We start from the raw sequence: 14,254 nt of genomic DNA, 5'->3' as shown, positions 1-14,254 counted from the left end.
CAATCATATTATCTTTCTGTTCACATAAAATACAAAACATAATATACAATTGATTTATTTACAATGAAAACACTTTATTTATTCATGTTATAAGTATCATTTAGCTGAAAATAAACTGACCAGTAAAAATGAAACAATACAGTTTGAAATTTATATCAGATTCCTTGTGACGTACCATTAGCTGAACCAGAACGAGTGTTGATTGAATGGCTTTTAATTTAGAGTCCTTTCTGTCAGATCACGAGAATACTGTCATTCATCGTTTTACACATTCTAGTCAATGTTATACAGTAAATATGAACACAAAAAAAATCACAAGTCTACAGTAGAGTTGTGCCATACAAGCATGGCAAGCGGTTAGGATAAACTAGCGCAGAGTCCACATGCATGCAAGGTTTATTGTCTACACAGCCTGGATTAAAAGAGAGCGTTACAGGACACCAAAAGCACTGAAAGGGTAACAGAAAATCTTCTCTAATACTGTGCAACTCTGTTCAATAACAAAGGTCTATGTTAAAAGCTTTGCATTACACGTTGTTACAGAGGTTATCCTTCAGTATGTGCTCCTAGGACATACAAAATAGTCAGCTATTAGAAAGCACATGGCACATATAACAGCTAAGAACTCCTTTAAGTGATATGAGAGCAAGAATATAATAATCATAGTACAACAATAGGTGCAATCTTCCTTTTGTGTGTCTCTTTCCAATCTGTGTTACAATGTATTTTTACATACAGAGCAATTACATTTGCATGATGAGTTAACTGTACATGGCACTTCAAAAACACTATTGAACAAATAAATCATGGCAATGACACTGGGGACAATAGAAAACAAAATAAATAAAAAGGTGTTGTCCTTGTTCAGTCTCAACAACAGTGTCCTGTTACAGTTTTAATTCAGCTTGTTTGAATTTGTTCACTGCAAACTCAAGTGTGCTGTTGCTGATGAATCCAAACACAGAGACACAGGAACAGGGCGAAAAGACATGTTGAGCTTGTGTTTCTCTGAAGAGAGTTACTCTACTACACACCTTTTATACAGTCAAAGATGAACAGCACAACTTTCAATTTCAGGAGATTTTCGAGACAGTATTACTACACAGCTCATACTGCTGATTATGTAAACAGACTGTTAAATGCGAGCTACAGTATCTGTTTCCTGCAACACTCGGGAGAGTACTCTCAAAGTATTCAGCTCACTTTCAATTAATCTTCTCTCCACAACTTATTTTTCCAACCCTCTGCTCAGAGCAAGCCACTAATTAATCAAAAATCTCTGTGAGAACAAGGGGAATTTAAACTAACATAAATGCCAGTGTCTGTCTTCTCCTGCCCACACTAGACATGAAAAAATGATATGGAAGCTATAAGCAGTAATTCATCCTCTTGGTTTGTCTCATAGTGCGAATCTGATGCAAGAGCACTATCTCAGGCAACAGCAAAGAGCAGTTCGATCGTTAGAGATAATCTGAAGACACCTGAACTGTTCGATGAAATGAGATGCATAATGGGCATAACTAACGGAAACCCCATCTAACCAACACGAGCCTGATGTTTGGGTTATATTATCTGAAAGGCGGGAGGGTGCCATGCTCCTAAGAATATGTTAAAAACTCTGCTGACTGAGTAAAAGAGATGCATTCTTTAGTTCCTTTCACAGATGGGCCAAAAAGTTTAAAGATGGTTACCCAGGAAAACCAGACAGCAGTTCTTCCGCTGGTCTATTCCTAAACACACGTTTTGTTGAGGTCAACTTTCACTGGCAGCGGCCCTGCTTCCTGGATCTCCTCTGATTGTTTCACGGTGACGGCGATCACAGGGCTCAGGTGGTATGGGTTGACTTTGTGGGCATTGTCCAGAAACTCTTTATCGCCATTGATACTCAGCTGAAAAGATAGACCAAAAAGAAGTGATCAGGTTGAATAAATGAGGCGAACTTGACCCGCAACAATGCGGGTGCTAAGTCTGGTGGATTTCAGGGTATTTTGTCAAAAAACTTGATTAGAACCCTTGAAATGCATCCATGCCTAAAATGTAGTGGCGTAATGCTTTATTCATTTCAAGCTTTCTAAAATCATAACAACATGTCCAGGGTGTAATCATAGACAACGTGGATTGGTTACAGTGTCTCTGCAACCTGGATTTGATGAAGAAGTTTTAAAAAACGGATGGGAAAAATACACGTATCACAGAAAATACCAAATGTCACTATGTCATTCATTTGATGTCTATGTGTTGTGCTGTGAGCATAGGTGAGCTAATAAGCTCTCCAGATAATCCCAGCTTGTAACTTCCCATAAATGAGCTGAAAACTCAACTGAAGCTCAAAAGTGGCATTACTTAAATTGACATAATTGCAGTTTTAACAAAGCGTGGTATTTTCTTTTTCATGTTGCTTTGTCAGCCTCTTTATTCAGTCATCTCTAATCATTATGAAGCACAGCTGGCAACATATCAGGCACAGCAATAATTGGCAGACGGCTGGCTGATTCACTACCTGACCATCATGATTGTGGTGTAACTGCAAACGCATGCTTGCCTAGGGCTTCAATTTAAAGGTTTTCATGTAAAGGCTGCAAATGTTATTTCAGTAACATCTTCAATAATTTCTCAGAATTTACATTAAAGTTACTTTACATTGCGCTCAGTTCTAAAAATGTTTCAATAAAACAAATAAGGGTTTTACTCTCCACTTGTTCCTTTTTCATCATGTTTTTTTTTCTCAAAAATTGAATATTACAAGGAGAAAGACGTGCTCTGAAAAGCCCACTCTTTACCTTCTACCACACGAGTCATGTAAATGTTTGAAATCACTCGAGTGTGGACTGCTTGCAATATGTTTCAGTGATATAAACAGGCGGATGTGTTTTTTAACTGTATGTTTTTACTCAAAGTCAGTGGTCATTATTACTAACAAATAAAATATATAAAAACTGTATTGAAGTACAAAAACAATAGAATACGCAAAGTATCGATGTAATTCAGCAGCTCAAGAGAGGTGGTAAAAAAAGTAAACGAAACAGTCTCAAGAAATGTAGATTAGATAGCCGGTAAGTGTCACTCGAATAAGAGACTTTACATAAAATACACTCTCAATCTGCTGTGAAAGAATAAATTCAAATGAAAGAAATGTAAAAAGTAAAGCATCCTAGATGCTCTTAATGTGAGATGCTGATAAAAACCAGATATAAAAGTAATCCATTGTTCTTCTTTCCTCCTCGGCTATTTTTGTGAGAGAACTGTCAAAACAATCACAGGTCACGTGGTGAGGTGAAGCAGGTGAATTAGTTTGTTCACATGTGCATACCTGAGTTTTGATGTGCTGCTCCGGCGCGGTGACGAGGCTGGCACAGCTGAGCCACAACATGACCATGATGGAGAGGAAGAGACAAGCGGCTAAAATCCACCGTGGGAGGCCTGAACGTCTGGAGGGAGAAAGAGCAGGGTAAAACGATGCTGTGAGATATAAAGTGGAATGGCGTGCGGGCTCGGTATTGAAAATTGACTTAAATGTATATATATATATATATATATGTGTGTGTGTATATATATATATATATATATATATATATATATATATATACATATATATATATATACACACACATATATATATATATATATATATACACACATATATATATATATATATATATTATCAGTAGAATATCCGTCTGCTAATGACAGCTTCAAAGTGCTTTGTGTGTATAGAAATTAGTCATATTCATAGCTTACTTATGATTTCACCCCATTATTTCACTCGAACTGTGATGCTTGGGTGCATTATTCTTTTCTTTGTACTTTCTAATTCCAGGTTTTATTGAAGCTCTGCACAAGTGACTCTTTGCTCTTGAACAGCTCCTCTGACAACTCTGTTGGATGCTTGCTTAAGAAATCTTGCAAAGAGCTCCTGATCACGGCCAGTTTAAAGAAAATCAGAATTAACTCTAGTTTTTTTGATTGTACGTCACACCAGAGAAAGCCAGCTCAACTGTTATGCAGGACTTCTTTCTAAATATTAGCAGAATCCATCTGGTTTCCTTTACTTTATGTGTTCAATTCATATTTCCTGTGCCACTCCACTTTGTTGGACTTAACCTAATTAATGAGGTTTCTTGTTCTGACACTTTATATGTGTGGAATATTTGAGTTGTTGAAAATATCTGGTGAAAAACTTTGTTGCAGTACTTATTCTCCATGAGCCTGTTCAGTGAGTTGAAAGTCTTAAGATGTTACTGTATTGTTGGGAAAAAATATCCAAATATATCAGTTGATCATCCTTGACTTGAACCCACATGGCAACATTTTCAGATTTCAGTTCATTCAATTCAGTCCTAAAATACCAATCACCCATTGATTCTAATATAGTTCAGGAAATTATTAAAAAAAAAAAACAGGAAGTTTGTTGCTTGAGTCAGAAACTTATAGCTTCTTAACTCGCACTATGGATCCAACATGAAACTGACGGGACAGTGAAGAAGAAGAAGACCACAGGTCTTTCCCTCAGCCCTGAAGAGAGTCTAAGACGCTCTCAGTGTAAACTAAAATTGCAAAATATAGGCTCAATGTTTTGTGTTTTTATAGAAAAAAAAATACTATTAACTTCTTTACACAGTAAAGCCAATAATAACAGACAGTCTCATTGGATGCATTTGAAATATGAATGCTTTATACACTTTACTCTTTGGGGAAGTGACTCAGTTTGGAAATCAAATAATTCAGAGTTTTTAACAAAGGTTAATCTGATGTTTCTAAGTGGTGAATGGTTTAGAATTAACACTTGCTCTATTCGATGTGCCTGAGCTTATATGAATTGCTCAGTGTCTGGCTTCATGCATTTAATACGGCCATTTGCTGGAAATACATTAAATATCTTTGACATTTTTTTCTGCTGTTTTTGCATAAATGCACTGTACTACCTAGTTTGCAGAAATGTGAGAGAACCGACACTAAACATTGGTGCCAGTGGTGGCCTCGTGATTGAAGAAGGAGATATCAAATTGCAATTTTTCGTGTTCAAGCCTCACAACCCTCAGCTCACTGCTGTGGGTCCTCCATCAGTTCGGTGAAGCACCGTGATGGGCTGCCCGCTGAATTCTAGAAATAGGGTTAATGCCAAAAAAATGAATTTCCCCGAGGAATTAACAAAGTATGGTTGTTGTTGTTGTTCTTATTATTATTATTAGTCTTGGCAGTGTAGTTGAGAGTGTGGACTGATATGACAGATTGACTCAGTATTAACTCAAAGTTGATTGGCATGTAATTGTAAAAACTGTATCTCCAGCTCACCTTGACATGCAGCCGAGAAAGTCGTGCTCGGCTGTGGGATCTTCTGTGTGCTGGACAGAGTGCTTCCCTTTGCCTGCTGCTTTCGGTGCTCCCTTCTCTCCATGTCCCCTCACACCTGCCACACAGTAAGAAATACAGGCACAGTGCTAATTAGTTTGAGACATTTATTGCAGCAGCATACTGTACATGTGCTGCTATAGATAGGCTGAGAGAAAGTGTGTGAGCGCAGCATGTGAGAATGGTGTCAGTGTTCTGACCGTGGGGTCTCTGGGTGTGGGAGTGGACCTGAGGCCAGGGTTTTTCAGCCACATTGGATCGAGGAGCCTGCAGCTCCGGAAGAGAGTACTCCATCTCTGGCTGGCTCTAAAGGTGATAAAAAAGCAAAGTAAGTACAAATTTCAGTAACCAACAGAAGAAATGTAATTGTGCAGGTTCAGCAGCAGAACTATCAAGTAACCCAAACATATAAACCACAGAGGGGCTCCAACAAAGTATAATCAACAACAAATAATCTAGTCCGACATTTGTCGTTCAGATAATTTCAGATTTCAAACGGTGCATCACAACTTTAAATCATGATCAAGCAGAACCAAGGAGAACTTGAGGGAAATGGTGGCCAGTCAAATATACAAAGTTGTCTGGTTTCCTTTTTGTGGTACCATAGAAATTCAGTCCCTCAAGTTTATCAGCAGGTGAATTTATAAAAATACAGGAGATATAATTTACAAACCATAAATGCAAATTCACACTAGTTACATTTTTGCCTGGCTCCTTAAAAATGTCCAGGTCTTAAAAAAAAACCAATAAGTAATTTTTCATAGTGAATTTTCCTGAAAATAAATATTTTCAATGCAAGTTGCATTACAAAAACCACGAGAAAGTAACTTGACTGAGAAACTGGGAAACATAAGGTATAAAACTCATGGTAGATTCAGTGACGGCTATGAGTCCCCTTTTCCTGTCTCTGCAGGAAAACCATTCAGCAAAGGTTTCTGATTGTTTGTTTCACCCCAACAATGCAGAGTGCAAAATAGATTTTCCATATTTAAATCAAAAATATTTGTTAACTGTTGTCTCAGTCTCATGCAATCATTTGATGGCATTCTATTTTATTCCAGTCTATTTGATTCTATTCTATACAGCCACTCCCATCACTAACGAATAAGACCCTGTGATATTTTGAACTCTTCCGCCTGGGGAAGGCTATCTGCTCCTACCTGAAGAGAGCACACTGTCACTTTGCATCAGAGGATTTGAAGATGTTTCATACTCCTATACTACCTTTATTATAAAAAAAACCCAAAACATCTAAAATATCAAAGTCAAAGACTGATCACTTATGTTTCCCACTAGCGATCTAAAAGTTTTGCATCTACAAAACATTTTCATAAGACTGATACTGGATAAAAGTCTCTAATTTCATTAGAATACTGTACAAAAAGACATGATGTGTGCACCTCAGAACCAAATAAAAAATAAAAAGAAAAAAAGTTTTGTTTGCTCTGTTAACAGAAAGGTCAGTAAAGATAATGCCATGGACAGAACACAGCCAGATGTGTAATCGGACACATCAGCCTGAAAGTTGTAGTTAATGTTGTGTAAATGAACATTTATGATTACTTTAGTTAGTTCTAAAAAGTAGAAATAGCATGCTTCATTTGGAGATTCCAGGATTAAAGGTAAATGTGTTTTCATCTAATCTGAGAACATTTAGTGGATTGTAACTGAATAAAGCCACCTCAAAGTAATCATTTCCATGTTCAATGTGTATCTTTATGCATCAAAATCTGTACGGTAGAACGTTTGGTAATGGAGCACTTCCCTGACAAACAGCTTTTAAAACGACTGCTATGCACACAGGGAGCCTGCCGTCAGCATTTGCACCAATGTGTTTCATTGTATGCGTAGTGTTTCTTGTTCCCCTGGAGAACTCATTAAAAGAGGATTTTGGTTCCCTGCTGCTGACCCTTCCTCCTCCACTACAGCAGCAGATGCAGTCCTTGTGTGACAATGCTACTGCTGGCCTCAGCAACAACACACACACACACACACACACACACACACACACACACACACACACACACACACACACACACTTAAACACCTATTAGAACAGTACACCCACATCCCACTGCAGCAGCATCAACCTCTAAATTATTTATTGATTCTGACACTTAACCGGTTCATTGGCTTCTGAAACCTCTTGTCGTATGTGACACTATAATGTGGGAATGAGGGTTCACCCTCCGCTTCATGCATTACTTCATTCAGGAAGCGAGTGATCTATCAAAGTGATTTTAATCACCGGTGCGAGATAAAGCAGTGCACCATACTGTGGTCACTGCAGAGATATGGCTGGTAAATTGGTTCCCCAAAACAATTACAATCCTTTAAATAAAAGAAAGTTATTCCACAGCTGGCTTCTTTGGCCTGCATGAGCAGCGTCTTCCTACAGAGTTCACTGAAACCAAATGAAGCTCTGCTGCAAAGCCTCCAGAGAAAATAGGGTCAAAGTGAGGGGGAAATCCTTTTTTAATGCAGACTGAAATGATCTAACCATTTAAATGTGTAGAGCCCATTCGACATCTGCCCCACATTATGCTAAAGGTGCTAAAGTTTACAGTGACAAAGAATAGCTAGAGCTAGGAGCGTCTGGAAAAGTCTCAGACAAGAGTTTATTAACCAAATACATTTTCTTCAACACTGTAAAGACATGAAATTGAGTGACAGACAGCGACCAATTAACTATAATGGTACTCTCAAAACGAAGCGACATTGTCTAGGGATGAACAGTTTGTGGGATGCAACTGTTCATTTCATTGGTAAATGAAAGAAAAGAATGATGTCTCAGCATATTGTTAAATATGTGGACCTATAGGTTATACGGCTGTCTGTACAGGTAATGAGATTTATGACCTGGATGTTAGCAATAAGGACAATTCAAGATTTGTAACCTGAGATATATTTATGATTGTTTTTGCCACAAATTGCTTCACAGCATCTAGAAATTGGAGCAGAGGTGGGTTGTAGTCATGTGGGACCAGTACAGTCCAGGTCTCAAGGTCAGGCTGTCCTTAGACTATTTCACAAAGCACTGCTTCAAAAAAATAAAGATAAAACAACAGTTTAAACAGATATTGAAATATAAAAGCTCACTTGGTTTGTAAACATGTTTTAGATGTCTTCTTAATCTGATTTTATATTTATAATATCTCTCCAATTAATTCCAAGTTATCTAGAAAACTGTTAGACTAAGCAAAACTAGCCTGTTGTTATTTACATGTGTATTGATTTTTTGTTTCTTCTTAGGCCCAAGTGATGTATTACGGCACGCATTGAGAACAACACTGTCCTGACGAGCATCACAAAACCTGGTAAAGTTAGAGAAAAGTGAGTTTAAAGCCCTAATCAAAGAACATTCAGCATTGAACTATTTGTTATCAGACTTGACTATCAGCTTTCTGATGTTGAGAGGTACCAATATGACCCCACCCAACCCCACCAACTGCAGCAAGGATGGATGGATGGATGGATGGATGGATGGGAGGACACACTGGTGCTTACTTACTGTGTGATGCAGCTATAAACAAAAGCAACAAGCGGGTCGCTGAGTGTTTTCTTTTACACAGCACAAAACTCTGAGTCACAATCTCTCTTTGTCAATATTTCTCTTTTATTTTCGGGCTTCTTATTTCTTAAAAATTTATCTAGGCTGCATGAAGAAATTCAAGTAGAGATGGCGTTGCAAATTCTCTCCTTGTCTTCGGCATCGCCCCAAGTTCAGTAAGTTCTGCTGGCCGACTCCCTCACCATTACACACCTTTGGATGAGTCCATTAATGTATCCTCTCAAACTGACACACTATCACAAGCTGTGCTGTCAAAGCAACAAGGTGGTAGTGAAACAGGGCTGTTGGGAGGTGAGGGTTGTGCTTTACCCATAATTCCCCAAAATTACAAGTTGTACAGAGAAAACCCCTGGTTGTGACCTAAAAGTGACAAACTCCACCCTTATGAGCAACTGCCACTGGTTTTACAGTACCTGGAGCTGTTCATGTAGTTATTTTCATATAGTATCACATAAATCCACGCACAGGTATTCACAGATGGGAAAATACAATTAGCTGCATGAGGATAATTTGTATGTCTAGCAGGCTTGTCCCCCTCTTGTTATGCTGCCTCCTGAACTTCACTGGACTTTTCCTGAGGTTTCAACTCAGTGGCAGTTTGCCAGCTGTCCACTAAACACAGGCCTGATAGTTTCTTACTGCCCGGTATAAATCTGCACACAAATTATGTTCATGCTAATAGTGAACCCCAGCATATAACTCAGTTTTCTGTCAAACAGAAACCCTTTTATTTGGTTAGCCAGAGTAAATACTGTTATTTCCCATGGAAGCCTTTAATTATGTAGCTAAATTTGACATCAAACATTTGAGAGGGAGATGCAAGGTTTTTATTTTTTTAGGTATCTGGAGGATATGTTAATGTAGTCTGCTGTAATAGCTTAAATGCATAGGAGGCTTAGTGTATCGATTTTGACAAAATGTTCATTAACTTGAGTAGAAAAGTCAAAGCCAGCACACACCACTTCTATCATACCTCTGAATTTACTCTTTCAGTAATAGAAATCGAATGTATCATCTGCATTTGCATCCGTTGAAAGATGCATAGTGTGTGATATTTGTAGGATGCACATATGTTCAAGGCAAACCCCCCCGCACTTATCTAGCCCCTATCCATGGATGGATGGATGGATGGATGGATGGCTGGTTAGATGGCTGGATGGCTGGATGGATGGATGGCTGGATGGATGGATGGATGCATGCATGGATAAGGCTTTTCATTACTGATGGTTGTGAAACAGGTCAGTCTAGGTGTTTATAATAAACTTTAACTTCCAAGTTGCAGACATGTTACAGCAGAATTAGAAATCAAATCGCTTTATTGTTTCTAATGTCCGATCACAGTAACAGGGGAATAAAGATATGGCATGAATACTGTGTTTAATTCTTTGAAAATTTCAAGAGATTACTTATCAGTACTTTTTCTGTCATGTCCAGAACTTTATATCTGGGCATAATTTATTCTCTCTTGAATCTTGCACTGTATTTCCACCTGAGGTAAGTTCACCATGGCGAGTCTTTTCAAGGTTATCAAATATGCATGGTACTGAGGGCAGTAACATAACATAAAAGGACATTCATAAACAATTAATGTGCTATGGGAGAGGAAAAAAATAATTTGTCGCTCTCCAAATTCAGCCCCTTCTTTTCTGTACCTTGCCACGTGCCCTTGCTCACTCAACTTTTACAGATGTACTGATTCTGAGGTCGGACTATGAGATCTGTTGGCAAGGACCCAAAACATGAAGCACCAAAAGGACATGTATTTTACTCTCTTAACACAGAGCAGAGAGTTTAGCACAAAAAATAATCTGTAAAAGTCTGCTGGATGACTTTAACCTGTAGTCAAAAACTTAAAACATGAATTCACATCAGCATTAATATTAGACATATTTTGGCATTATGTGCGTGTGCATTAAAAATGTTGGAAGATCACTACACTACTTTTGCTTCTCTGCTGTGCTTGTTTACATAATAACCTCATACAAAGAAACAAAAGCATCCACAACACTGCCATTCATGTAAAGCTAATGCAGAGGCCAACAGCAAGCAATTATCTTTGTAATATTATGATTTTGGATGAGTTTTGAGATTGCAAACAGGCATTGCTGAGGATCTTTTTGGCCAGTTCAAGACATTCACTTAGTTTCATCAGTCTGACCTGGAAAACCACAACCTTTCCATCGTCGGCTTGCAGGTAGAAGGTCCAGGTGGAGGAGATGAAGCTCTGTGCGGAGCTGACGATGTCATTGCACCAACTGGACACAGCCTCCATCACAGAAGGGGGTTTGGGGCGGAGAGTCATGGCTTTCAGCTGCAGAAAACAAAAAAGTTGCATTCACAATTATTGTTGTGCTTCCATGTGAACACGCTTAGGTGTTCATGACAGAGACTTCAGCATTTGGGCACCCAGTGTCACACAACGAGCGTTAAGTTTGCTTTCTCACCTTCCTCCTCTTGATCTCAGGTTCAGCAGGTTGGCTTGCGCAGCCAGTGCTGCAAGCTTCCTGCTCCAGCAGTTTAATATAGGCCTCCTGACAGGCTGAAGGGAGATAAAGAGAGACAGTTGTGAAGGATGACAGCATAAATGTGACGGTGAAAAAGAGAGGGAGAAGAGAATGAGGTTGACAGTGTAAATGAAGCAGTGAACAAAGGAGGAATGAGCACGAGAGCAGCAGGGTTGGGTATAGAACCCTGCAGACGGCCAGGCAGCAGTGGGGAAGAAATAAACAGATCTGCTCTGTTTATGTGGGAAGAAAGATAAAGATGCAAAGAGAATCGCTGCATCTGCCGGCCCCTACAGAGACAATTCACTCCACGTTGCTGTTATTGAAACAGAGGGCAGCGGGGCATCTGCTGTCTGGATGGCAAATCACATCATTGATTTCCAATACAGGAGTTCAAACAGGCCGAACAGCCTCAAACAACCAGAAAATACCCACTGAGCTTGACAGCTTTCAGGAAAGACTGCAATGTTTACCAGAGCTGTAGTGCTCAAGACTCTGATATCAAACGCTGGCTTCACTAGAACTCCTGTGAAGATAAAAGAATGTGTTTGCAACCTGATTTTGACTTGGAGTCAAAATATTGTTTCTCAATTACATTAAACTATACGTTGATATGATGCATAGTGTGTAATATATGATATGTGTATAAATTATACAGCCTGTGAGTGATGAATATCCATATATTTGTAAAACAAAACTGAATTAAAAACAAGAGCTTCACTGATCTATGTACAACAAATTTAGGCTTAAAGATACCATCCAAACAGATGTTTATTACAATAGTCATAATAAGCTAATGTTAAATGTATACATCACAGACTTTCAGATGTTTGGTTTTTTTTTTTTATGGCTGTAGTGTTTCAAACTTCCAGACCACCAAACTCATTCAAACCAACAGTCCGACAGACAGATTGAGACACTGACTCACCTCCCTGACACTCCTCCCTGCTGGTATTAAAGCCAGCGTTGCCATTGACAAACTGGCAGATGGAGTAGAGGCGACAGCCACGATGACAGGCGTTCATTATGGAGTCCTACCATATACAGAGAGGAGAGAGAGTTAGGGCAGGTGGATGGAGGGGGAGCACAAAATTAGAAGTGTCTATTGTAGTCACAAACCCCCTATAAGCGTGTGGGGAAATATGACAAAGATGGATTCTGACATTTCGTAATGACACGGTGCAGCTGCTACATTATGACCTGTCATAAACTGTTTATAAGCTGCTTTCTGTCACTGCTGAGGAGAGTCGGCGATGATGACCACGATGTACAAAAACTTATGCAGAATAATACGCTGGTGACAGAGGAAGAGTCAAATTACTGTACTTCCCATGACATTATGTCTTAATTTTCTCTGCAAAAATGATGCACATAGCGCCCTCTGGTGATTCTTTTGAGGAGGGGAGAGATTCCCTGACCGCCTCCATGAGCGGTGTATTACGGTCCTGTGCATTTCATCATCTGTCCGGCGCTTCATTGTTTACCCAGAGAGGATGAGCGTTCATCCCGAGCAACGAGGGTGTGTTGTATTTTCAAAATGTTGGCACAGCACTTTTGAGGTTGCTCTCGTGCATAGCGCGACAACCCGACGGAGAAGTCGCTCCTCTCAGTCTTCAAAGCAGGTGACTGTGATCCGCTTTGCAGCTCTGCTCCTGCTGCCCTGCAGGATGTCTGAACCACACCTGAAGGAGGCAGGGAGGAGGAGGAGGAGGAGGAGGGGGAGGAGGACGAGGTGCTGCTGCTCGTGTGGGATGAAAAACATCCCAGATTGGGAGGTCTGGGCAATGCCGTCAACCTCTGAAACTCGTTTAAAGAGAAAAAAACAAACAAATTCCCATCCGCCGACCGCCGCTCTGCTCCGGTCCAGCCTGGCCTTGGCAGAGCAGGTGGATGCTGAGGAAACTGTCATTAGAGTTCCCGATAATCTCGCTGCTCCTCAGACCCTCCAGTGCGCCTCGTCCACACGGTGGGATGCAAATCGGTCAGATATCGTTACTTTTGAATGTAAAGACGGGTCTGGCACGAGGCTGAATAGCCGATACCTCGCTGAACGGGCTGATAGAATGCAGACTGAGAGAGGCTGCATCCATTCCTCGGCCTGATAGTGCCCGGATGCATCCGAGAGGATGCAGCGAAAAATCGCAACGCAAGGACGCAAACACAATGATTTTTATTCGCACGTACATTTGAACGCGTTTTTAAACCAATGCAAAATACATGCGATCATTGTGACGGGTGATGTTTTTTTTTTTTTTTTTTTTTTTGGTGCTGATTTGCAGGCGATAACAGCAGGATGTAGCTGGACGCTCGCTGCACATAATGCGCTTTCTGCAGAAGACATCCCACCCCGCAGCACGCAGGAAGAACTTACTTTAGCAGGGCTTTTGTTTTTGATGGTGAGTTGGCATTGCTTTTTGCAGTAATTGATGTCGCCCAGCTGGTTGTCAAACAAATCCGAGGACGCCGCCGCGAGTCCGGCGAGGAGCACCGGGAGCAGGGCCGAGAAGCCGCACATACTGGCGCCGAGCCGGAGCATCTCAAACCCTGGAGGAGAGGAGCGGAGAGTCGAGCTTCAACCAGCACTGAGCTCCCTTTGTGGCGGCGCGGCTGGTGCGGATGCTGCTGCTGCCTCAGCCCGGATCCTGTCTGCTGCTCCACTCAAGCGCCTCTGGCTGTGGCGTCACCAGCATCATCATCATCATCATCATCATCATGAGCATCACGCACGCGCAGGTCTCCACTCAAGCACGCGCAGACACAACCTGCAGAGCAGCCTTCACTGCAGTGCATAATGTGGCACTAATGCATTCATTAAAAAAATAAATAAATA

General features: G+C 40.3%; 1 protein-coding gene across 1 annotated transcript; it reads right to left on the bottom strand.

The window, feature by feature from the left end:
* Positions 1 to 378: 378 nt before the first annotated feature.
* Positions 379 to 14,051, bottom strand: tmem59l (transmembrane protein 59-like). Its single transcript, XM_030083262.1, has 8 exons — positions 13,796 to 14,051; positions 12,353 to 12,458; positions 11,365 to 11,459; positions 11,079 to 11,231; positions 5,550 to 5,655; positions 5,293 to 5,407; positions 3,311 to 3,428; positions 379 to 1,889 (listed from the first exon to the last, which is right to left on the bottom strand). Exons 1-8 carry the CDS (start codon positions 13,958 to 13,960, stop codon positions 1,731 to 1,733), a joined length of 1,017 nt encoding a protein of 338 aa, XP_029939122.1. The 5' UTR covers positions 13,961 to 14,051; the 3' UTR covers positions 379 to 1,730.
* Positions 14,052 to 14,254: the final 203 nt, after the last annotated feature.

The sequence above is a fragment of the Salarias fasciatus genome, chromosome 23 (assembly GCF_902148845.1).
Source record: "Salarias fasciatus chromosome 23, fSalaFa1.1, whole genome shotgun sequence".
Taxonomy (NCBI): domain Eukaryota; kingdom Metazoa; phylum Chordata; class Actinopteri; order Blenniiformes; family Blenniidae; genus Salarias; species Salarias fasciatus.
The sequence above is the reverse complement of the archived record's forward strand: the minus strand, read 5'-3'. Positions and strand labels throughout refer to the sequence as shown.